Genomic DNA, 26,141 nt, shown 5'->3' on the forward strand with positions numbered 1-26,141 from the left:
CTACATATCTCTTACCTCAATTTCAATTTCTTCAACCGATCCATTGAACTATTACACACTCTAATTTTCATAAATACAAATACCAATACCGTAAATGTTTCGAATTCTATAGCTTCTAATTTAAAAAATTTGAACGATTCAATAAAGTTTATCAGAAAACGCGGTCTATAAATTATATTTTATGAGACTGTTAACGAAAATTAACACTATAATTAAGTAAATAAGGCCGACTCCTTTATAATAAAAAAAAAATTAAATTCCTGTAATTTTACTCGGAATCTCGATGGAATGAAAGGGAAGTATAAAACGGTTATTAAAAAAACATTTGTGTATAATAATTGTTACCGATAGAGAACTATAATCGATCGATTATAAAACAGGAGTAAATCAATGAAAAAAATCAATATATTTCTTAAAATTATATAAAATAGATTTGCTTAGAATTGCAAATGAGTCTCGTGAAAAGATCCATGAGCCAGTTTGTCAAAAACAAAAATTGTCATGTATATACGATAATTAGAAACTTTAGGTCTGTGTTTTCGTTGCTTACACTTTTCCCTATTTCTGTCTTCATTCTTTACACAAGTTGGAACAGTAAAAAGCACATAAAGTATAAAAATAAGCGTAGGCAACAAGGATAAATCTTTCGTCTATAGCATTAGTAGTTAACGTTGATTGTTACTGAAGTTAGAGGGCGTTGCTGGTAGCTTTTGAATAGTTTTACAAGAAACAGTGTAGCATATATAATAAAAAGTACAAGGCGCGGTACAGGAATCGATCCTCTCGAGATTCCATCTAAATAAATAAATGTTTTATTTATAATAATTGTTAGTCAATTATATATATATATATATATATATATATATATATCGAAACGTCGTAACCAAAAAAAAATTGGCGATTTATCAGAATATTCCTTCGGATCTCCGTTCTGTTCTAAACAGGTTTCGAGTGTTTCGACCCTTTCTGACGTCACAAAAATTGAGCAGGGTTGGTCCGGTTAGGTCGACTCGTGGGTGCAGTACTGGGCAAAATAGTTGGCGGAGGGAAGGAATCGAAGAGAGATAGATAGATGGATAGACGAGCAAGAGCAAGAGCAGGACTCGAGAGAGACCTGCAGCGGGGACCAGAGGAGACCAAGTGAAAGCCATCGCGGCTCTTGAGTAGAATGTAAAGAAGCCGGCGATCCAAGCCGAGAGAGGGAAACCAACTTGCCGCCCAGTCACTTGGAGCCCAGCTGAAAGGAATGCCGAGTGTCTTCCGTCAGGCAGCCGCCAAATTCACTACGTCAAACTTCGATACTCCTCTACTAACCAACCGAACGTCTTCTCCAATTGTCATCGTTTTTTAAATCTTCTGCTCTCCGCCGTATTCTACCATCTCGATCAAATCTATTCGTAAGTCACTTTCTTTTCTTTCACTATATATTTTCTCTCTCTCTCTCTCTCATCTTTTCTATATTTCTATACACTCCACTTAACGCTACCGATCATCCATATCGAACGAACCCAATTTTCTCCTTCCGATTCTAAAACGCATTTCCTCTCCATTTACCAATTTTCTTTCTCCTCTATAATTTGGTCCAACGGCTCTCTTCCCTCTATATTTTTCTTCCTTTTAATCAGTAAGAAGAAGAAATCTTTTAGTGCGGTTTTAGAAACTCTTTCTCTCTTTCTCATTCTTCCTGATTTAGTGTGGCATTTAGGTTTCACCTTCATATTTTTTCAAGTTTTTCTCGCTAGATTTCTAATCCGGACACTCACTTTCCCAAATTTTTGTTCCAATTTCAATCTCGTCTCACGCAGAAGTTACTGGCTCCTTCGTAGAATTTTTAACAATCCGCTTTTAGTCTTTCGACATTTTTTCGCAAGACTTTTGTGTAACTTTCTTCAAATTTCCGCAGTTGTTTTCTGCAATTTTCGAAATGTCTCGAATTCGAATTGAGTTCAACTGGCACGATTAGTACAGTTGTGTTCCGTTTGTGTAATTGATCGTCGCGCAAAAATAGTACGGAGATGGGAAAATTGACACAAAGCGTTTATTTTATTTTTTATATACTAGTCGAGGAAATGAGTGGATGAAAAAGCTGGGAGGATTTTGTATGGCAATTTTTGATGCAAATATCAGAGAGATTGGTGTGAGCTAATCTCGTGTGACAGAATGAATCTTCCTGATGGATCGCGGGAAAGTGTGGATAAATGTAACAGGGCAATCGTGAAAATTCGCATAAGCGAGTATAGGAAATGTAAGCAAAAAAAAAAGAACTGTTGACGTGCGTTCTCCGAAGCGATAAAGAGTGACCGTTAATTTTCCAATCGAATCATAGTTATTTAGCTTGGCCAGTTGAAAAGGGGGAAAAAAAGCTTTTCAAGGTTGAAGGATCATAGACTGATCAAGAAATGCTGCTAAGATAAGTGAAAGATGCGTATATATTCAATCCGTTCGTTTTACGTAAAAAATTATTATAATTAACACGTAATACACCTCGAAAGAACAACAACGAAGCTCGACACGCGAATCAGCCATCGGTATAAACAGCTCTACGGAGTTTTTCGCACAATCGCATGCGCTTCTCCTCTCCCCCTTCCCCTTTCCCTTCCCCTTTCCGTCGCACATAAATCCTTTCAAGGAATCGTCAATTTTTCTCCCCTCACCCTCACACCTGCCAATTAAGAAGGATCATTTTGCAATTTGTTCAAACAATAACCCGATGCTTAATACCGATGACTCGACGAATCTAGTGAAAAAAATCCTCGTGGCATTGAGGAATACCAATAATAATATCTCACAAGGATTAATTTACGTTAACACTGTGAAATAAAATTTATTTCAGAATTATCCTTCGATTAATTTATTCAACGAATTCCAATCAATTTGATCCTGACTAGAGCCCAATGTCTGATCGGTATTTAAAAAGAAGGTGACAAAAAAATAGCATGGATATCGGTGTTAAATTTTAGAAAAGAGAAATACGTGAGAAGAAACAAAGCCGGAGAGTGTCGAGTAAAAATTCGCGAGTAAGAATTTCGATTTTTGCCATTTTTACCGCAAAACAGTATAGCGACGAGTCGCTGAAAATGAACCTGAAGAAAAGTACACTGTATACGCGCGTTAGATCGCGCATAAAACTTTATAGATATAACGATGGTGAGTGTCCGTCGATAATACCGATGAGAATTATTTTGCAATGCGAATTTTTAATAGATAGAAAGAAAGAGGGGGTGAGGGGGGGGGGGGGGGCAGGGATAGAAGAAGACGAAAAGAGCGTGTAAAATAAGTAAACGCGAAAGTTGGCTGATAAATCAGGCCGCGCTTGGCATACTCGGCATTCCGAAATGTGCAATTTTTTTATATCGCCACTTACACACGTGAGGGACTAAGAAATAAGAAAGAGCGAGGGCCTTGTACAAAGCACATTACGACGGCACGGGCACACACATTATTATTCACGTGCAGGCGCATAATTATTTCTGTCATACACGTAGTTTACACATGTATAACTGTATACGTGTTACTGGGTTGCCGTTGGCCGTCTACTATTGCTTCGCTCGTTCTCTCGCTCTGGCTATTTCGCTCGCGCGTGTTTGTGTTTGCGCCAGCCAAGTGAAAGTACTCTCGGCAGCCAGCCTCACTGCTGGGCTCACCGCTCGGCTCAGACCTCAGTGGCAATGTTCAGACTGATCAGCTCGAATCACGTGTTGGTGCTTTAGTAAGTCAACCAACCGAGTACGTGTTTCCAGCAACACGTGCTTGCCCGTTGTCATAATTGGGCCATCGGTTCTACACCGCATTACGTTCCTACTTTTCTACCTTGCTATATACCTTACCTTACCTTACCTTATTCTATCTTGCTACACACACGCTCTCAACTTTTAGCTTCTGCAATAACGCTCTTTACCACTACTAGTATTATTACAACTCTTACCTCAGCTTGCTTCTATTTTTCTACTATTATATATATATAGTTTTCCATACACACGCATACCATTAACCTTTCCCATCCTCTTTTAACGAATTCTATTCTTTTTTCTCTCTTCTCCACTCTTTGTACATAGAATTTCATTTCTATGTGCACGATTAAATCTTGGCCAACTTGTCATTTTTCTTTCCTGTCCTTGCTTGGATGGACCCAGGAGCGATCCTATTGACCTACATTATTAATTCTTATACAAAATTGATCGTTTCCATTGAAACGCTCGTCTCTATTTCCAATATTATATATATATATATATATATATATATATATATGAATGTATATGTAAGCAGCTTTACGATACGGAGCCTATATTTTCTCTGTAGTTATAGAGAGACTCGATTTCGTCATTTCCATCGACTATTGATAAATTTAATTGGACGGAATCGCGAAATTAAATGGCAAAGTATCCAGAGAATTTGGTCGAGAAATATTAGCCGTTGTGGTGAGGTAGGCGTTTCCTCATTGTGTTAGCGTAGGAATCGGCGGCCCTGACAGGAACGCGTTACGCTACTTTTACGTTACATTTTACATTAATACGCTGGATCGAAGCCGAAACCCACGCGCCGATCTAACGAAAAGAGCGTGTTCGCTGTGGTTTCGCTCCGGTTGCAATCATGTAATCCAGTGAAACTTGGATTTCTGCTGAATTTTTCGGGAAAAGTCCATTGCGAAAAGAACGTATTGCACGATATTTAGAAAACTCGCCTAACGCCTTCCAACTCTTATTTGCTCCAACCAACTCTCACATAAAGAACTTTTTGTCTCCTAACTTCCAGTCGAGACAATATTTCACGACCATGCATTTGCCAAATCCAAACAATTCCGTTCGAAAGTTGGCTCATTTCCATTCGAGAAATTCATCTCCATTGATATGAATCGCTCGATGAAATCGTTAGTTATTGTAGTGCTTGACTTTTATGAGGTCAGAAGAATGGCTGCGAGCCGATTTAAAGATAAAACACCGTTCAATTACCATAATCCAATGAACCGATAAAGATCTTGCCAAGGTGTCTAGTGTGTGTTTCTGCACGCAGCCTATATATACGTGTATATATATATATATATATATATATATATGTGTGTAGGCACGTTGGACAGGACAGTTTTAGCAGAAAAAAATAAATTCGCCATGCAGACCGTTACATATTATTTAAATTCTTTGAAAGTGCGTTAAAAAAGTGACTGTCAAATGCAACGAGAAAATTACTCGCTTGCCATATACTATATATACTATGTACACGTGTTTATATATATATGTTACGAACAAGCACAATCTCGTTATGTCACCACACAATTTTGTGCAAATTACGAATTGTCTTTGCAATCGTGTTGCACTTTTCAATCTAAATCCACTGAGAATGAACGGATGATTGCGAAATAATACGAGGAAGTGGATTATTTAGCATAATAATTAAACGCATAGTGAATATATTTACCATAATGAAAAGAATCGATAAGGATCTCGCTTAGATCCGTCATCTTGCAATGTGAGAAAACGCGAATTGTCCGTAGGCAAGCGTTGATATTCAAAGTTCTATTAACCAAATAAAATCGTTATTACTATATAAACTTTATTCCCATATATATATATATATATATATATATATATACTGTGAGATAGTGCAGTAGGGATGAAGAACGATAGCGGTGTGGGATTTGCCAATTGTTGTGAAAAGTTAATTGATATAATTGACTACATATATATATATACAACGATGTATGTGAGAAGATATGGGAGATTTGTGAATGTGGTGGTGTAGCTGCAGGGAAGTATATATATAGCATGATATTTCCGCGGAAGGCGGACAACTAATAAGTGGAGAAATTGGCCAATAGTCATCGTTAACCTTTTCTCTCGTAGAACTTGAAAAGAGGATGAAGAGAGGAAGAGAACCGGCGCATGGGAAAGTGCTTTCTTAAAGATTCTCATTGGCTTATCTCAACCTCGCTCACGAGACGTGCCACTGCACGCACGTATATCACCACTACATATTTATCAACGTTGAACATCATTTTCCAAAAATTACGTCACTTTTTACAATAGAATCGCGGCCTAAAGCCAAATCTCGTCCAATCACTCTTGTTCCATATTCGAACGATCCTTTCCACTTTGTTGCGTCAAATTCTCACTCTTACAATATTATAGCGTGTGTATATATATATATATATATACGACGAAGCTCCATTTAACTTTTACTCGATGCTCGTCTCGAGACTCGCCAAGGATAATTTTTTCGCCAGACTAGAGTCATCAGTCCTGTCTCTAACATCGTCTTGAAACAAGTCGAGACCTCGATCGAGAGTCTCGCGAGCATTGCCACGAATTAAGAGGATTGAGCAAAACCAATTTTCTTTCTAAAGATTAAACCAGCAGAATTTCTTCTCGAAAGAAAATCTTGGCATTTTAAGAAAGTTTTGATTTCTCGATGCTCTCGCAAGAATTTTATTTGGTAAAAGCAACATTATTCTCGATGATTTAATTTGCGTCTCTTCTCCTGAATATAATTATCCTCTCAGAATGGAACGAGGCGAATTATCGAAAGAATTCAGTGAAAGTGAGAAAAATAGAGATTTGGTTCCGAGACGACATTATTCGTAACGAGCCTAAAGTCTCGTTTCGAAAAAGTATAATACATACGCGTGGTGAGTTTTCGTTTCGTCTCGTAAAGAGGCTCTGCCAAGAACGATAAAAGCGAAACGAGAGACTCGTGAAAACTCTATACCAACTCACACCATAACCGTTCATGAATTTTTTATTTTTTCACACGTATATATTACGTATTGTTTACCAATACCGTGCCTCGCGCGTGCATCTCTCGACCAATTGCGTTGTACGGTGCATTTGCAAAACGTTACGTCACTTTTGGCGATAAAACCGCAAATGCCAAACCTCCAAATCTTGTCTAATAGCTCGCGGTTCGAGCAAACAACGAACCACTCATTTTTACTCGTTAGACCTTTCGTCGAATTATCAGCTTTATGCAGATATATGTATATGCTGAAGTAATTTTCACTTTTACCCAGCTCTCATTTGTCATGCACCAAGTAATGACAATACACATTATTAACCAAAACTGCAATGTTCCCGAAAAAATCCCATGGAATATTTCATTATGCTCTTAATTCCGATCAAGAATCGTACGACGTTGTAAATTTGTTTTCTCCGTGACTCTTGCTTCTGCGATTGCAATCGCTATTTGTTCAGACTATCCATCAGACGAACCAACCGTGCGAATTAGTCTCTGCAAATTGTCATTTTCTCAATTGTGCAGAAGCGCGACCATCGATCAATACTAATGCTACATTATTCGTCCATTTTTCACAATAAACATTTACTATTTGTCAAAATATCGTCGTCGTGACCAAAACCGATTATTTTGCACATCCATAAAAATAAGAAAAGATTCAACTGCTGCATACAACACAAGTTTGACAATAACAAAATATTTGAATTTTAATTCGTTACATTCATTATCGTTTTAGGCATAGAAGAACTATAACATCCAATAATAAGTATTAAGGGGGAAAGGGACGAAACGATCCTTATTTCTGGCAAGGCGTTGCACGGAGGGAAATGTTTCGAAAGGAAACTAACCAAGTTATTGTCGGAAGCCGTAAAACCCGTCGTTGGTCAGGCTTGAAGAATTTGGCCGTGATCTTGGGGAGATTGGTTGCGACAGGACACGCGTACAGATTATATCCCGTTGCTGTCCGGCTGATGACCGGTTTCTACCTTTTTTCTCTCTCCATCCTTTTTTTTCCAAGCGGGTTCGCGTCCTGCCAACCAACGGCTTTTGCTGCATTAACATAATTCGATCCGCGAGAGAAGAAAGTGCGGAACTCGGCTCCTATTATACCCGTGCCGTGCGGCGTGCACACTGCACGCTTCTCGCTCGCCGTGCACTGCCATTTACCAATTACATCCAAGTTTACCTCATTAGCGCCTCCGTTCCTTCCTAGTTCGATCGAGCAATCTCACACATGCACGAGCACTCGACGTATACACCTTTTAAGCTGCGAGATATCTCACTGTCCCGATGAGGATCCTTCGGAGAACTTTGTCTCTTATATCCCATTTTAAATTACTTACTCACCTCTCTCGCTCTCTCGCTCTCTCTCTCTCTCTCTCTCTCTCTCTCGTGAACCACCAGTCTTTCTTCATACCTATACCACCAACGTCATTTCACTTTCATTTCATTCCCAGACGAATAAACTTTAATCCAATCTCGTCGATAATTGAAATTTTACTGGAACGCTTCCCGATTTGCCATCGTCCAATCCGATTTCACGCTGCTATAATCGCAAGAAAGTTCTGATCACTTGGTCAGCGGACCATCGAAAATGACTTTTCAATGCATTTTTAAGTTTATTTTGGGATTGGTAATTTTATATGTGTAGATTTATCTGCCGAGGTTAAATCATATAGGAAAAAGTGGTATAGAAATAGTTGGATAGTGTTGTAATAAAACAGGAGTTGTTTAGAGATAACGTTGAGCGTTGAAGTTTGCGATTCTGAAAAATCGAGAACGAGGACGTATATATAGTCAAAGGTATATATAATAGTGGCACCATGCAAGATCAGAATGCGTATAGAATGGAGCGCAAATCTGTTTGAATGGTGTACCGGGCCAGTTTCATTTGTCAACGACCTGTCACTGGGACAAATAAATAGCTGGACGTTGAAAAAGGGGAACATATAAGTGAATCGAGGAACAAGAGCGATTGGGCTAGACTATATATATATATATATATATAGGCGCAGTTCCGTCTCAAACTTGACAATTGCCTCGCGTTAATTTTTCCTCGGTGTGAAAGGAACATGGGTCAAAAGTAATGCGACACTTCAAGGTTCTCCGTATATACATATATATATATATATATATAAGCAAATAGTATCGAGTCGATAATTCATATTTCACCGTACTCCATCGGCAGCGCAGAGATGTCGATGGAGCTGATACTCATCGTTCTTGCCAAAGCTAACTCTGCAAAATTAAAGTGGATTGTGTAAAGTAAACATAGCAGAATGATCGTTTAACGATTATTAATTTCATCTCGTGAAGTGTCATTCATGCTGTGTTACTGTAACACGATAAATCTTGAAATCTGATCGAAGGAAAAATATTTATTTTTTATCTCTTAATTATCTTTTCATCTTCTTGTTTGGTAATAGTCTGTAACGTACTTGTTGTTAAAAATTTGCAATTTCAACAGTGGGAACTAATGTATATTAGGATTATAAATGAGAAACGTGAAAGAGTTAACGGAAGAATGAGAATGAGCATTGAGAGGAAAAAAGTGAATGAAGAAAAATAAGAAGAGTAAATAATGGATGTAAGGATAAGATAGCAATGGAATAGAGCAGAGTAAGAAAGGGAAAAGGAGTGGCTCTACGCACGCAGATTTTCTTATTATTCTCTCTCGATTCTTACTACACTCGATTGCAAACCAAGCGAAAAGTTTTACCCGTCTCACGATAAATCTCACCATGAATGCAGCTTATTAATTATCTTCATTTCGCTTTACCCAACCTGCATCTTCCAGCCAAGGACCCTACATGTACCCCCCCCCCCCCCACTCCCCTTAATAGAGTACTTCATTTCAAAACTTAAGCTTATTTTTCTTTGTACTGCAGTTTACGGAGTATTCTCTCCCCCCCCCCCCCCCTCCTCCCTCTAATTTCTGTTATTTTTATTATCATAATATATATCATACTATATACTTTCTTTAGTTTAATAATACCATAAATCAATGGCATAGCAATCACAGTCACATATAATTTTCCAACTGTTCCTCTCCATCTTTTCCCCCAACCATCTTCATAAATCACATCCATCGCAATTTTCATCGCTACGCAATTTTACAAATTAATTTATTTTACACTCATTTTAATTTCAGTTTTACAGCTCATTCGTGGCATTTTATTCTTCGCCTCGTACTGACAGTTTTAAACAACACCGTAAATCAATAATTCCATTAATCAACTTTTCCACCAAACTACCTGCAGCCTTACATAATTGGTCCACATTTCAGTTTTTGCTATTTAATTTGGCAACTCGTTACTCATTAGGTTTTTCTGTTCAACTATACCTCGCGTTCGTAAAGTTTTATCCTTGTGCCCCGCGATTGACACCTATAAATCGACTTTATTAATGATCTTTCCAATCGATATCGCTCAATCGTTTCTACGATTGGTCCCCTTTACAGGCATTTTTTCACTCAATTTGTCAAAGACAACTTACGCTCTCTTACGCAATACCACATGAAATTGTCGAAGCAAACTTTGCATTAACATTGCTTTCAATCATTCGCACATTTCCCATTTGCCATTACTTGACAATATTCCATATATATAACTTTCACTTTACAATATGTTGCATTAACAATAATATTAAAAAATATTTAACGCTTTTCAACTTTTTCCACGTGTAATTCCCGATGATTTCTCGCGTACGTTTGGTTAAATAATCTTTATCAATTAGTCGAATGGTAAATGAATGTTGTTACGCGGCACTTTGCACTGATAAGCGGAAATATTAAAGGAACGAGAACTCGATATAAACTTTTCGATATTCCTCGTATAAAGCAGAAATTTGCACAATACTATCGCGCGCATTGCGCAAAATCAATTGCAATTTTGCCTATCTATATATTTTATATATACACAGCACCGCGTGGCAGTTGCTCAATAATCCAATATTTTACCTCGAGAGTAACGATCTAATTACATTTATCGCTGCTCGAAGATTTCTAACAAACGTTTTATTTTCTATGCCGATTCACCGAATAATTTTTTCCGCTGCTTTATGTAACGATACACATTGATTCTATACATAAGACTCTTTATCGAACGCACTCGTATAAAGCGTGGATTGCTCAATAAAAGTTTGCGCCAAAGGCACGAGATATTCGGCGTTAATTCGAGGTCATTGACACGGAACGATTTCTAAAATTGACTTTAGTTTTCGCGTTAGGGATTTTATGGGAGGATTTCTGGCGCAATTTTCTTCCAGCTCTTGCCCCCCCCCCCCCCCCCCCGCACCTCCCCCCGCGTCTCCTCTCTTTTCCCTTTAGGTAAGAGAATTTCGTTAGACAGAGGGGAAAAAGTGCATAGCAGCATTTCCTGGTTTCGCGCGCGAGACTCGCGGAAACGAACGAAGGAAAAGGAGCAGTGGCGAGATAGTTTTGCCCCTCGCGGCTATATTGCGCACGCGCGCGCGCTTTTAAAAGTGCGCGCGATGAAAAAAGAAACCTGAATTCTTCCAGAGCGAAGCCCGACTCGGGGCATGCACCAGCCGTAAAACGAAATCTAGATTTCGCTTGGGAATTCTAAGTAGGAAATCTGCAGTCGCATTGCTCAAAGCTCGTTCCACATCGTTTTCTGTGTCTTTTTTTAATTACCCCGACGGAATTAACAATTGTAATCCGCGTCGACCGGTTCCATTGCACGCGCTTCATTCATTATGTATATATGTATCTGCGTGCACCCATTTCCGTATTTCCTTTTTGCACCCTCCATTAAAATACTTTTCTTCTTGCGACATCGTCTCTCCTTAATTCTTCCCTCGCCATATATACATATGTATATATATACATATCCTTTTTTCTCCAGTCATTCATAAATATATATATATATGTCATTCATCATCCTGCCGAGAAATTTCACCTGCTTCGTATACCCGACCAAAATTTCTCCATCGATTTCATTTTTATCCTTCTCATTCCTCAAGCATTTCTACCAGTCCATTTTCACTTTTGAGCGGACGATCCTCTTCTCGATGGAGATGATGGGAGCTATATAGGCTCGCAGCGATCGAGTCAATGAGAACCTTTCGAGCAAGGTTTTCTTAGCTTAATGTCAAAGCGAACCAATTGTTAATCCGTTGATTCCCTCGAGGAAATTTGTTGCGCTCTTAACGGTTTAATGCCAGGCTGCAGTGGGCTCTGTGTGCTCGAGGAGAGAAGGGCAGCCGCGGTGGAAAAATCCTCGCTTATCCTTGTTCCCCCGCCACGGGAGTGTCCGTTTAATAATACCTTTATCCACTGCACTTTTATATGTACAATGATAATATATACGTTTAACTTTATACCTCCTTTTATTTCTTCATTTTCATTCCCATCGATGAGTCTGGAAATTCTTATATATACCGTTTTGCTCCATCGATATGCAAGTGCTTTGAGGAAAAACACGTGCTTGACATTTTTCTCACTGCTAAAACTTTAATAACTTTGTTACTCAATACTTTTGCAAAGTTTCAGTTTGTTATATCTTTACTTCTCTCTCTCTCTCTCTCTCTCTCTCTCTCTCTCTCTCTCTCTCTCTCTCTCTCTCTCTCTCTCTCTCTCTCTCTCTCTCTCTACTTTGTGGAAACAGGGTGTGGTTAATATCACGATTATACAAAAGTTCTGCAGGCGTTTTTTAAAAATTCAAATCATAAACTATCTTTATTCTCGCTCGTATATATATATATATGATTCATTCAGGATTTATTTCTGTGTATCGAATAGTTTACGATCCTCGAGCTTGCTGCGAGTGATCCGATCCAGTGGTTTTCTCAGCCATATAGCGTTTAATTGAACCAGTTGACTCGCTCGGCGATACCGTTGATTCCCTTGAAAGAAAATTCCTCAGCTTTTAATGCGACGAAGTGGCGAAAAAATATAGTGTTTATAGTGCGTGAGGGAGTCTGCGTGTATTTGTGTATGTGTGCGAGAGAAGCAGAGGTGCGATATCCTCTCGGTGGCGCGTAGGAGTGCTAGCTGGCTGGCTGGCTGGTATTTTTATTTGAGCGTCCTTGAAATGGACGGTGACAATGACCCAAGTGAGCGCGGATCCAGTCTTTATTCGTGCATAATGCGAATCTTCACGGTCGATCAATACCGACCATGCGGAACTCGTATCCTACAAATTTTCATCTATCGTCTCTGACTCATTTGAATAATAATATATTAAACTCTGCGCAGAGTCACTTGAATTACTTTATTAGTACAGCTACTGGGCCTTGCAATCTTATAAATTCTCATTCTCCTTTAATAAACTGACACCGAGAAGTGTGTACGGTATAAAAGCCATAAGCTCTCCTTAAACGACGTTGTTATAAAAATTTAAACAATAATAGTTTACAAAGTAGGGAAGAATTTGTCTGTTAAATTAAAAGTGGAAGAGAATAATTAACCACGGACTATAGTAGGATATATAGAGCAATTTTAACTGCTATAAAAGGTAAATTTTGTGGAAAAGCGTGTCAAGGAAAAGCGCTTGTTTGGAATGGAAGGAAAACTTTAGCGATTTGCTCTTTTTCAGCTGGAAAACATGCATTGGAGAATTAATTTTTGATACAGTATATGTAAATATATCAAGACCGTTTGAACAGTGGAGATTATTTATTTATCTTATTAATAAAAGAGTACGTTTCTTTGGGGCAGAGAAGAATTTGTTGGAAAATCGCATGGAGGAAAAGCGCGCACATCCGGGATGGGATGGAAATCTCCTATATGTTTTTCGAAGATACAACTCTGGGAAGGAGACGCGCGCGGCAGAAACCATCGAAAGCATCGAAACCGCGCTGCTCGCTCCTTTCACTTGTATTTTCTCACGGAATTGCGACAGGCTGCTCGTATAATCTGTTAGCCGACTGTATACAGTAAGCAACGAGCAAGCAATCAAGCAAGCAATGCACAATATTCGCGGACGAAAACATACACACACTCACATTGCAGCACGCAATCCAATATACACTGTACAAAAGGAAGTGGACTGCGAGAAATGCCACGGGCTCCCTTAATTCGCGCGAAAAATCCTGAGAAGTCACAAGTCGATCCTGCGAAACATAATACATCTTCCAATTTCCAATCTCGCGCTCCAGCCGTGCCTTAAAAACATCCTTTGCTTATAAGAATACAGGTTTTTCTCCACGAAACCAGGAAACAGCTTAGCTCTTATGCCACTTTCATTCTCGTTAACAGTTATTTTACAAATCTCTTCCGATTTGTCAGAAAAAGCTTCAATCTTGTTTGGATCGTACCTGATTTTCTCATTCTTAAATTAGGTTGCGGTATAAGAAGAACCGATTCAATATACGACTCTCCGTGAAATCGCATAAGTGAGGAAATAAGTGTTATATTTTTAATTACTTGGCGACGAGAAACCGCGACAGTGTGCCTGGATAATTTTATTAAAGATTTTACATAATCAAAAAATTAAATAGCTACTTTCATTCTCGCTATCGTTAGTTTTACCAATAATTCCCTATTTGCGGTTACGTATTTCAATAAGAGAAAACATTCAGTCTTATTTAGATGACTGATTTTTTTCTTAATTAGGTTATCGAATAGAAGTGCTTCGACTTTTTTTATTTTCTGTAATTAGGAAACAACTATTATCCTACGAATTATTACAAATCTACCTTAAATATGGGTATACTTGAAGCGATCCAAATTTTTAATTGCGAGATCGTACCTTGTTTCTCCATTCTTGGATAATGAAAGAAAAAATTGTTTAACACAAAATACATTGTATATACATAATTGTCCACGTTGCACAAAACGTAAAAAAAAAAGTTAAAGTTCGTGGGCGTTAAAAATGAGGAAAATATTCCATTGGAAAAGAAGTGGCTGCCCTCCAAAGGTTAAATATTATTAATGTTTCCTCTTGTGGCAAGGATCGTTGAAATGGAAAAATCAATTCTAACGTATAATAAGTGTGGAATGGAGCTGATAATTAACTATTGCAGTGTACACGACGCTAATTGCAAGCCAAAAGGTTATTGACCCGAGGTCCTTCTGGCAAACAATGAAAAAATTCCAATATTTCCTACCAAGGCTGCATATTTTATTAGGTTTCATAGATCCGTATCAACCATGTTTTATTTTCTCTCTCAATATGTTTCAGAATTCAGTATTCCAATATTCGTAGGATGAGATCGTGCTGAACGAGATGTCGAGGTATCTTCTATTCGCCATCTTCTTAGCGTCCAGTGAGTATAAACAATTTTGCGATTCGTCACGTTCTCGTCGCGTTCTCTGTAGAATCGTTGCTGAAAAAATTCCTGTGATCTGTTCAGGCTGCTGGGGGCAAGTTTACAAGAACGGTGAGCCTCCGGAGAGCTTGGTGAGCGTCGAGGAAGCCACCAGGTCCAATGACTTCATCACCCAGACCGTCTATGGGTTTCTGGATTTCACCACGACCATCGGGAACACGGTGATGGTGTTCAGTCCGCAGAGCGCACCACCAGGTTACACTCTACACTGAATTTCTCTACTTTCAAACCGATAAACGAGTTTTCGAGCCGCAAAAACATCGGCAAAAACTCCTCCATGTCCGTACATAATCCTACGTGAAATAATCCTAGGAAAATTTGTCCCGTATAACGATTCTTCCATTATAACCGATTCGTTGGAGACTCGACCGCCCCGAGAAATATTTATACCAAAAGCTGTCAAGTCCCGAGGACGAAATTAATCGTTGCTCGTTGTAATTGAGAATTTTTTCACGAGTCTCGTTGATTCTACAGGAAAGTGAGAGTTTTGCTTATGGTATATTTGCAGATGGTGGTAGCGGGCAAGGGGAGGGACAAACAGAGGCGACGGTCCAACCGATAAAGACGAAGCCGGCGGAATCGATGAAGAATGCAAATATTCAGCCGAGCAAGACAAATAAGGCAACAAATCACGGAGAGACAAAGAAGGCGCACGCGAAGAATACGAAAATCGTCGTGAATTCCGTCATCGCTGAAAATGTCGTCAACCCAAGCGACACCCAGACAACTAAAAACGAGGTGATGAATATTTACTTTATCCCTATAATAAACACAAGTCCAATCTCAATGGCGACTCAATCCCAAAGTGCCAATTTATTTGCCCAGTAATCTCCATTGGCCAAACCGAAGAATCGACGTTATTCCGGCAAAAAATTGTTTGCTCGAGCGTTTGCCAATTTGGATGAAGCGAGAGCCGGCAAAATCTTCCTTTTTAATAGGGCATTCACGCTAAATTTATACGAATGTTTTTTCTTGCATCACTTGTCAAATTAAATTAACTAATTTTCTTGGTATTATAAATATTTACGCCAATCGAACTGCGTGTCGTCGATGCTCATAATCGATCTATAAATTGACTAAAATATATTATCTGCTAATTATTAACCTTTTATCTCTTGAAATTTTTAATTAGTCAAACTGGCTTCCTCTGTCTTTCTATACGAGTCTATATATAGAGTTAAAATGTAGATTTCTTTGATAAAAAAAAAAGTAGGTTGCAGAGAATAACGGAGTTTCGTACAAGTATTTATTCAGTTTCAATAAAACTGCACGACGATTTCCAAAATGGAGAATGATTTCGAGTCTCGGAACTCTGGGTGGTAGGGCTTTATTTAACAAATAGACGGGATATTCGTTGCAGGACGTGCAAACAAGGATAGAAGTAATGACAAAGAGTCCAGTTTTGTCGACGGTAGTTCAGATTCGATCCAAGGACGAGACTCCTGGTGTGAAAAATAATCTCGCCGAACCTGAATACGACTTTTTGTCGAAACAGCCAACAGAAGTCATTGACGAAACTTACAAGGTACGTTTCCTACCTCGATTCACCTCTTAATAATAAACAACGTATATACACAATAACCCAGCGCAATGCCATTAATTATTCCACAATTCCCGTACGATAAATTTAATCTTCCGCATGATAAATCATCTGAAACCAATTTCAATTCTACGGGAACAAAGTAAATCGCAAAGTTACTGGTAAAGAGAAACAGGAAATTGAAAAATTATTCAAAGAAAAAAAAATCAATTGAAATGATTTATCGGTATAGAAACGTACCGTGTGTGTGTGTGTGAGTAAAGAATCGCGTTTAGAATCAAAAACCTGGATAATTAGAAAATTATGCAAAAATATATATATCGTTGTGAATGATTTATCCATAATATCGAAAGGTGTTTATAAAGAATGAAATTATATATGAATAAAGATAAGCATAGAATCAGAAAATTATGCAGTATAGGAGATATCAATGGAATAAATGTCTGATTCCAGGTGTAATTATTTATTCGATTGACAAATAATATACGTATTTAGTATTAGACTCGATAATCATATAGAGTCTCGATCGGAGTGTACAGTTGCTTAATTGGTATAAATAAGTACAATTATTTGATGATAATGAATGGTCGAGAGTGATGTAATTGATGCAGTGTATTATGGAGCGGTTGATAGGATGGTGGGATCTTGATAAGGCGAAGCATAAATATTTATAAAATAAGATTGCTGATTCGTGACGTGACGAGAGAATATGTGCCACTGTTTATAAACAGAATCAGTGAACGAAGGAATCAATGTCAATGCTACCTACAGTCGATTTACCAGTCAGCCAGCTCCAGTCTGGGCATTGGTAAACAAAATTGTGCAATGATATCAAGCTGGATTCTTATATTTCTTTTTACACGGAGAAACTAGTTGGTTTGAACTGTGCTGCTGCATTGAACCTGGGTTTTGTCATAGGTGATGCAGAAACTGTATATAAAAAGCCATTATCACGCCCACGCACACTATCCATTATAACTGCATCCATATATACGGCCCTAACGGAACTGCAAATCGTTTTCCACGCGATGAGGCAACGCTGGCAATACTATAATAACGCATTCTGTCATTTATTCTTCTATATACTATACATATGACGCGCGTGAGAAAGCCTTCCTCCTCATTCTCCCATTTTTATTTTTCGAAAATTAGCCTCCCTCCGCGCAGCGATTACAAGAAAATGCTTTGCTCCACATTCTTAAGAAAAAGACAAGATTACTCAGTTCCTGTTTGTTTTCAACTTTCAACAAAACGTATTCCTGCTTTGATGCGAAAAGTGGAGAAACGTTTCAGTTTCCTCGTAATAGCGGAGAATGATTTTAATGTTTCATTATGTGTATAGAAAATGACTTTTTTAAGCGAGGCAAATCGAATGGCAAAGTTAACAACAATAATGGCTTAAGCCTTTCACGAAAAAAGAGGATAACGATAACAATACTAATTGCGGTAATACGTAAGTCGTAAAAGTGTGCAGGGAAATGGCGAAAATTCGTAATTTCACTGGAGTAATCGCGCTGATGATAGGAAAAGAGAAAGGAGACGGAAAGAGAAGCGGATATCGATCGATATATATATATATATATATATATATATATATAAGGGAGGAATGGATGCAGGATGAATAATGATACTATAAAAAGAAATATAACGAGCCATTGGAAATCCAGTTCTACTTGCGGGAATTAATTAGCATATCGCGTTTCAGAGATGGAAACGCGAGAGCCGTTCCTCTCCTAACCCAGTAACTAGTTTCATTGATGCCGCTGGGAGTTTGTGTGCGTGTGCATGCGTGTGTCTTTCTCCGTGTACATGTGCGTGTATCATATATATATATATATATATATATACACATCGAGATTAGTTTCCTAATGGGAGAAACACGAATGGACGAATTGCGAGCCAACGCACATTCGCTATTAATCCAAGTCCAAATCACTTTGTTCGTGTCCATGAGCGTAAACGGTGAGTCAGATGATTATCGAATCCGTTGCGTTAAATTGATTGATTTTTACCCATTCTCACAACCCAATGACTCCCATTCATCTTACGGGGCCTTACCGATATATAACGATACACGTAACAACGAAATTCTTAATCCTATTATGTATATATATATATATATATATATATATATAGTATTAGCATTCTACCCTTTTAAAGCAAACGTTAATATAATAAATTAGAAATTGCTCAGATTTATCGCGGCGAGAACTGATTAATTTTGCCAATTCTCACGATTCGCGAAATTTACCAACCGAAAAGAAATTGCCTTAATCCTATTTATGAGATATTGCAATACGTTATACCTTGAATTCTTAAAGATTCGTGTTAATGGCATTGATCGCTAATTTTTGCGAATTCTCGAGTACTTTGTGTTGCGTATAATATTTTTCTCTGTATTCTTACCACGTTGGAAAGATATTTTTTAGTTTAATTAAATAATTACACGCATGGGTTGAGCTGGAAAAAATTTCCATTGAATAGCAATTAATCGAATTTTTATACTGAATTCGATCGAAGTTATCGCACGAAACCGTTTATTTTTTGTCAAGCTCTCGCTATTCAGAGTCCATTAAGATAAAACTCTCGACCGACGAGAATGCTCAGCACCAGAAATATCAAGGCGATTTTTCAGGAGAAGTAGCAAATTCTGTTATATAATAATAAAGGACATAAAGCAGAACCAAAATACATCGAAAGTACATCAATCAGATAAATATATAGCATTATCTCACAGTTGAAACGCCACCATCAGTTTTTGATTTATTTTGTCTCGTGAAGAAGCTCGAGGAGTCAATGATCTCGAGAACTCGTTGTAAAATCATGACAGGAATTTATTCGACTGATTATGAATCTTTCTCCCCCTCTTTTTTTACTCATTCGTCCACCTCTCTATTTAATATGGAGAGAAGGTTACCGGAATACCAAAAGCGGCGAATCGGATGTGTATATGCAAATGGATTAATGCGGAGGTTGAATGTGCGATAAGAGGTATCAGACTGAATAATAAAAATAAAGAGAAAAATGTGTTTTGCCAACAGCTGATCAATCTTGGACCAACCGCTAAGAGTCCTTCGAAGGGAGCAGCAAAACCGAGAGCAACCGGACGAAGAGAGAAGGAGAACCCAACGGGTTTGGTCACCACGCTGGGTGGAACGATCGTTAAAGATGGCTTAACCACTGTTCATGAGACCAGCGTGATTGGCACTTATATCAATGGCAAGTACGCTCAGGTCCTTGAGAGCTCCTCGAGAATTTTAGCTGGACCAGCCGAGGGCAAGATTCGACCTTCGACTACCCAGAGGATCCTCAAAACCATAGGACCTCAACATGGAAAACTCAAACCTCAGTTGGAACCAACTCCCACCGTTCAACTTGAAGAATCGTCCTTACCTTTGGAAGTTCTCTTCAGTGATTCTCGAGGTATCTATTATAATTTCTATTTATATCTCCATTTCCTATTTCCTATTTTCTATTTTATATCCACTTGTACATACACTTATAATATTTACGTAATGTCCTTCACTACTTCCCCCTCCCTCCTTCTCTTTTACCTGTCCATCATTATAACTTCTCGAATATGACGATTATCGTTAATAGCAATTGTTTTTAATTTTTACCACTTGTTTTTATTTGCGAAATCTTATTGCCAATAGCCATAAGGTACTTTGAAATTTCATTCTATGCTTCTTGACGTTTTCCTATAATGGTTTCAATCTGACTACGATCATCAATCCTAGTTTGTCTTTCAATGCCTAATAGACGTTACACGGAATTATTTACAGACGTACATTTTTTTTTTTTTCGTCTAATCCTAATAGTAATAATATTCATGAGATTCGTATAATTATCGACTCGGTCTATGGCCAATTCGTCACGGGTTTGACATTCCGCAAGCAGATTTTTTAATTCATTCAAATCTTACCGTGATCATTAATTATATACAATTGTATTTTTGACCACTTCAGGGACGAGTCGGAGAAAATTGCCAACCGAGTTATTTCATTCTTCGTGTAATTAGACCTCCTTATTGCTGTCTAAGACGATATCTTTAATTGAGTTCTTAAACGTTATCCAAGAGATGTTTTTTTTTTCAACATACTTAATTTAGCTGTCGCTCGTTCAAAACAGTTTCTTTTCCAATTAGTATAATTACATTTTGCTCATTTTCAGGATCCAGCGTTAAGACTACCCGGAGGCACACTGCCAATCCGTCGTCAAGACCGAAATTCCGTAACAAGATCCCTGACGATTATGACACTAATGACTCTGGAAGACAATTTAAAGGCGCTGAGAAGAATCGGCCCAACACATCCAGGCCAGGCTACAAGTGAGTGCATCATTGTGAAATTAATGAAAGTCTTCATATTCATTAACATCATGATTATATGCTATGAAATATTTCGTAATTACAATCCTGTAATTAAACTTCACAATGCTCCAACTATTACGTGCATTTAAATTGCTCCTTTATAACTTTTCTCTACTTTATTAAAAGAACGGAAATACTCTTTCAATCTTTTAGTTTTACTCGTATTTAGCAAAAATGTCATTAAAAATGATTCGTTGATTCTTGAATAAACAGCGTTTGAAATTTAAGAAACAACGCACGTTACACTGGAACTGTTGCACCAATAAAGTGATTGAAACTGTAAATTAAGATTTAAATGTCGACACGTTCAAGTTTTTGCTTTCTATTGTGGTGGAAAAACGTTGTGTATAGTGTCAGCTACAGCTTTCAGTCATTGAGTATTACGGAGAGTAGTTATGAAAATCAGATTGGATTCGGTTTTTTTTTTTTTTTTTTTTTTTTTTTTTTTTTTTTTTTTTTTTTTTGGAGAAAGCAAAAACTCTTGGATAAGTTACATCGTTATCAAGAGTATCGCATTATTCTTGCACTATCCATTACTTTCATCGAAATCAGATCTCTGTCTGGAAATGGGAAATGAGAGATTTTGACATGGATTTAATTAGACAACGAATGGTTGCCGAAGGCAATTATAGACGAAGATTAAAGAAAACCTCACGTGACACCCTGACCGGATAAATGCATATATTTCAACTAGGAAATGTTCAATCGCTGGGTTAAAAAAGTTAATTATTTGGTGTAACTCGAGGTTAATTTGATTCGCGCAGGAATCGTTCGCAGACAACAACGACGGAAACACCGGCAACTAGGAGGCGAAGTGGATTCAGACCGAGCAATCAGCCCTCTTCGTTTTCCAGTGGCAAGCAGTACCAGAGTAAAACGAGAAGCGAGACTCCAACAACCTCGTTGAGCCCAGTGGTGAAGTTGAAGCTGCCGAGGACCCAGGGTCGTTGGTCCTACAAAACGACACCAAAGCCACGAGTGACGATAAGAAGGACGATAGATGACGACGAGGTCCGCGTACCGGAATCCAGTACGACGGATCAATCCCCGACGACCTTCGACGACAAATTAACCTCCCCCATAGTCGTATCCTCTTCCGGCTCTCCTACTCCCAAAAAGCTTCAGGAGTTCCCAGCCAACGTTGAGCTCGACCCTAGCGAGAGCGAGGACACGCCGAACGTCGCTGTTTTCCAGGAACAACAACAACAGCAGCAACAAAACCACGAAGAAACCACAATTCTTCCCGTCGAGACTCTCAATGTTGAAATCTCAACCGCGGCTGATCTGAACGACGTCTATTTCGAAATTGCTACCATCAAATCTCCCTACTCCTTCCAGGTTAGTTACTCTACTATGCTTTATTTTTTTTTTTTTATTACTTCTTTACGTAAAATAAACCTGTTATGTATATATATATATATATATATATACTATAAGGTCTATTAATTAAGTTATAACGTCCTAGAACGTAGATGCAAAAAGATGCTTAACTGTATCTCCTAATCTAAAAGTGATATTATAATTTTGTACAATAGTATCTTTTTAAAATGTTTTATTATTTGTATTGAGAGAAGTCCTTTGCACAACATTTTTATATCTCTCTTTTAGTTTTAAAGATACAAGTCTTTTTGCATCTATATATCTTCTGAGGTGTTTCAACTGGTGTAGACTCTGTATAAGTTATAGTCTACCACCTTATATTTTCTCCTTTACTATTTTACTATTCTTTTTAACTATACCTTCTTTAATGCTTCCTTCCTCCTTATTTCCCATTCTTCTCATAATTCATTCATTAATTTTTTAACTATTGGTAATTCGCGAGAATTATCCAAACGCTTGTTTCCTCCAAAGTTCTCACAACGATAAAATCTTTGCTGTTTGAGCAACACCAAGGAAGCACTTTGCTTATCATCGTTTGGTTCCATGAGATTTTTTTACTGAAAAAAAAGTGCCTAATTAAGAATTCGATGTTAATCAGCTAATTACTGAAATGTTGAAGGAAACATCCAGTTGTTGTAGTTTTTTCTACAAGATATTGTATTACCCAGGGTTAAAAACTTGCAAAATCCTTAAGATGCATTCAATCGGTGCGAAATCGTGGCGAAGACCTTGTAGAGCTTTCATGTCGGGCAAATAATGGTAAAAAATTATACAATTAGCCAGAGGACTGTTTCGTGATTTAATTCGATTGAGCGAAATTATTTGGTGAGAGTAGATTTTAGATTTTTAAATTTTCAGTAATTATTTAAAACTGGGTAAAAAGAGAAAAGGCCAATAGTAAATAACTAGACTGTTTAAAAATACTTTTACTATAAATAATTTTGTAAATTAACGCTTTATCTCAAATAAAAGGGAGAAAGAGAGAATGAAATATTAATTTTACTTTCAAGTAGCTTGTCTCAAAGATTCAACGTAGCTGGTAAAAGCAGCAAAGTGTAAGCAGTTTGCTTGTCAGTTTTCACTTGTAGCAGGGTCAATTGACGAAATTCTTGAACAAAGTAGACCTTTCTACTTGTCATGGCATGTCCAATTGGTGTAAGAGACACTCCGAATAATCTGTTGGTATACGATTCTCACACTAATCACTTAATTGTTGCAACATCCCAGTAGGAGCTCGTATAATTGCTCAAGAGATATTGTTCTATTCAAGGTCAAATCCTGCAAGGTCCTTACGATCTATTCAATCGATATGATACGGAACAGAGATTAGTGTGTCATGTGTACCTGATTCAATGGCACAATCGATCGTACGCATGAACGACTCGTCGAGCTTGCTTGCATGATTCGATCGCTTCATCCACACCCAGTAGCAGCCAGTAGGTACCATCGAAGATTTTTTTCAGTCTTCAATGCCACGATCTATCAAAAACCTCGTGAGCTCGTAGATTTTCTTCGCATTCTTCGAGTACTGTTGCACAATTCGAGCGGTAAATCTTGCGAATACGCGAAGAATCCTGCATTGACCTTATATTTACTAGGCTACTCAATCGATACAATACTCTGTGTAATGAAGAAATCAGGACATGCGTGTCTTTCTTCGGTGACACAATCCAGTGGAAACATTAATAGTTTGTCGAGATTTCTCACACCATTCAATGGTTTCATTGAATTATATCACTTGACACTATATACACACTTTTTGCTAAATCTCTGTATACCATCTGTTCATCCACCGTTTCAACGAGTATATGCTATATATATATATATATATATACAGTTCATTGCATCGTGTCACCATAATTATATACAAATTCAACTGTATAAATCTTACGTATCTATAGTTATGGTATATACTAATTTCAACCTACAGGTACCGTGAAACAATTATAACGTAATTTGTTCTCGCAAGATCGGACGGTCATTGCAGAAATGGAACGATATAATGTTTACACGATTATACTCGAAGGGAATTCACTTACATCAGTATGTAAGCAGCGTGCGTAATCGCATCGATCGATCTTTGCGAAATCGAGGTACTCGCGAGTATCGGTATGTAATTTCTGATGAGAATTCTTTTTGTCGAAGGTTGGAACCTTGCGGAACACGCGTTATATAACGCTGACGTCGACGATCAAAAAGTCGTTCGCAACGGCAGAGCCAACAACGGTAGCCCCGACGGAGCCGCTGACGGAGAACATCCTGGCGAACACTGGTGCAGCCTACGAGACGACGCTGCCGTTGGATTCCTCGGTGGCGACCCTGCCAGCCATCTCTCTCGAGGCGGGCCAAGCAACTCCACCCTTGGAGACTCTCACGGAGACCTTCTCGACTACCCAAACGCTCCTGAAGACTCATCTCTTGCCAGTAATCTCCGGGGACAACACAACCAGGATCACCCTGGTGCAGACCTACAGCATAGCCAGAGTGGTCACAGCCATCAAAACCCTCCCACCTTCGGAAATCTACCAGTTCATACCCAGCAAGACCCTCAACGAGTTTAATTCCAAACTAGACGAAGCTGGCAGCGAGCTGCACCTGGAGCTGGACTTTGGAGAGGACGAGAGCGACGACGAGGACGTACCCAAGAGGGTCGTTTCACCTGGCGAGGCTGACTCTGACTTGGAAGTATTCAAATCGTCTTCAGCGTCGAAGGTGAAGCCAACCGAAGTGGCCACGAGCAGTCAGGCCAGTGAGAAACTCAGTCCCGAGCAGGCCCAGCAAATAGCACTGTTGAAGTTCTTTGGTCAGGCACCTCAGCCCCAGGTGATCACCACCTCGAGGCCAGTGGTGGTCCTCGAGACTGTATACGAGTCTCGCGTGATTCCAGTGATAAACGCAGGGAACACGATCCTCTCCACTCTCTCCAGGCCCGTTGCCACCGTCCCCAGGACGTCCTACGAGTATGGAACGTCGACTATCGCCACTCCCAATCTGATACCTCCTCAAGTTCCACAGGTACCGCAAGTTCCCCTCTTCCCCCAGCAACAGCCACAGTTCACCATCACCAGTGCTCCATTGATCACTCAAACATTGGCCACCGTCTCCGATTCCAGAGTCCTCAAACTGACCTTTGGGGCTAAAACAGCCTATACCACATTGTTCTCCACGAAGGTCGTGCCCACCGAGATCACCACCTACGTCACCACTACCATCCCCATTCAACCAACCGTTCCAGCATTCCCTGGATATTATCCTCCACCCGTTGGATATCCACCCTATCCATTCGTCGGTTAAGAATCACCCCTACCATTCATCCCTCTCATCCCCCCCCCCCCTCCTCCCCTCCTCGATCAATTCTTTCCCAACGCAGCATATGTAATCTCCATGGATAATTCATTTCCTCGAAAATCTGCGATTCTTCGACCTCTTATCTCGACTTTATACAATTTTGCACGGACGAGCGTTGTTGTTGCGTTTTCAAGAACAAACGAACCGAGCAAAGCTGTTTATTTGTTTGTTAATGCGTGAAAAAAGCTTTCGATGGATTCTCCATGAATCTCTTATTGAAAATACTCGCGCGCTCCTTATGGGCTTATCCAGATTCGTGCTTATTACTCTACAGTATATACACAAATTTGTCGACAGTCTTTTTTTTAACTTAGCTTTATTATTGCGAACAATTGACGTAAAAGCATCACTGCCAATGTAGACTGAAAATTTAGTCGGTCCGACGAAACGTAAGCCGTACTACATTTGAGACAAGAGAATCTTATTGTTATTTATCGTATTATATGGTGCTTATATTGGTTGAGATGAATTATTATTGTAAATAAA

General features: G+C 38.7%; 1 protein-coding gene across 1 annotated transcript; it reads left to right on the forward strand.

The window, feature by feature from the left end:
- Window positions 1–1,226: 1,226 nt before the first annotated feature.
- Window positions 1,227–25,998, forward strand: LOC136783496 (uncharacterized). Its single transcript, XM_066743715.1, has 9 exons — window positions 1,227–1,397; window positions 14,868–14,952; window positions 15,040–15,210; window positions 15,524–15,753; window positions 16,376–16,540; window positions 19,597–19,978; window positions 20,729–20,885; window positions 21,692–22,265; window positions 24,453–25,998. The coding sequence occupies exons 2-9, from the start codon at window positions 14,913–14,915 to the stop codon at window positions 25,599–25,601; spliced, it is 2,868 nt and encodes a 955-aa protein (XP_066599812.1). The 5' UTR covers window positions 1,227–1,397; window positions 14,868–14,912; the 3' UTR covers window positions 25,602–25,998.
- The last annotated feature ends 143 nt before the right edge of the window (window positions 25,999–26,141 follow it).

Source organism: Prorops nasuta, unplaced genomic scaffold, assembly GCF_024137725.1.
Source record: "Prorops nasuta isolate Cenicafe-Biocafe unplaced genomic scaffold, Cenicafe_Pnas_1.2 PNAS00033, whole genome shotgun sequence".
NCBI classification, from domain to species: domain Eukaryota; kingdom Metazoa; phylum Arthropoda; class Insecta; order Hymenoptera; family Bethylidae; genus Prorops; species Prorops nasuta.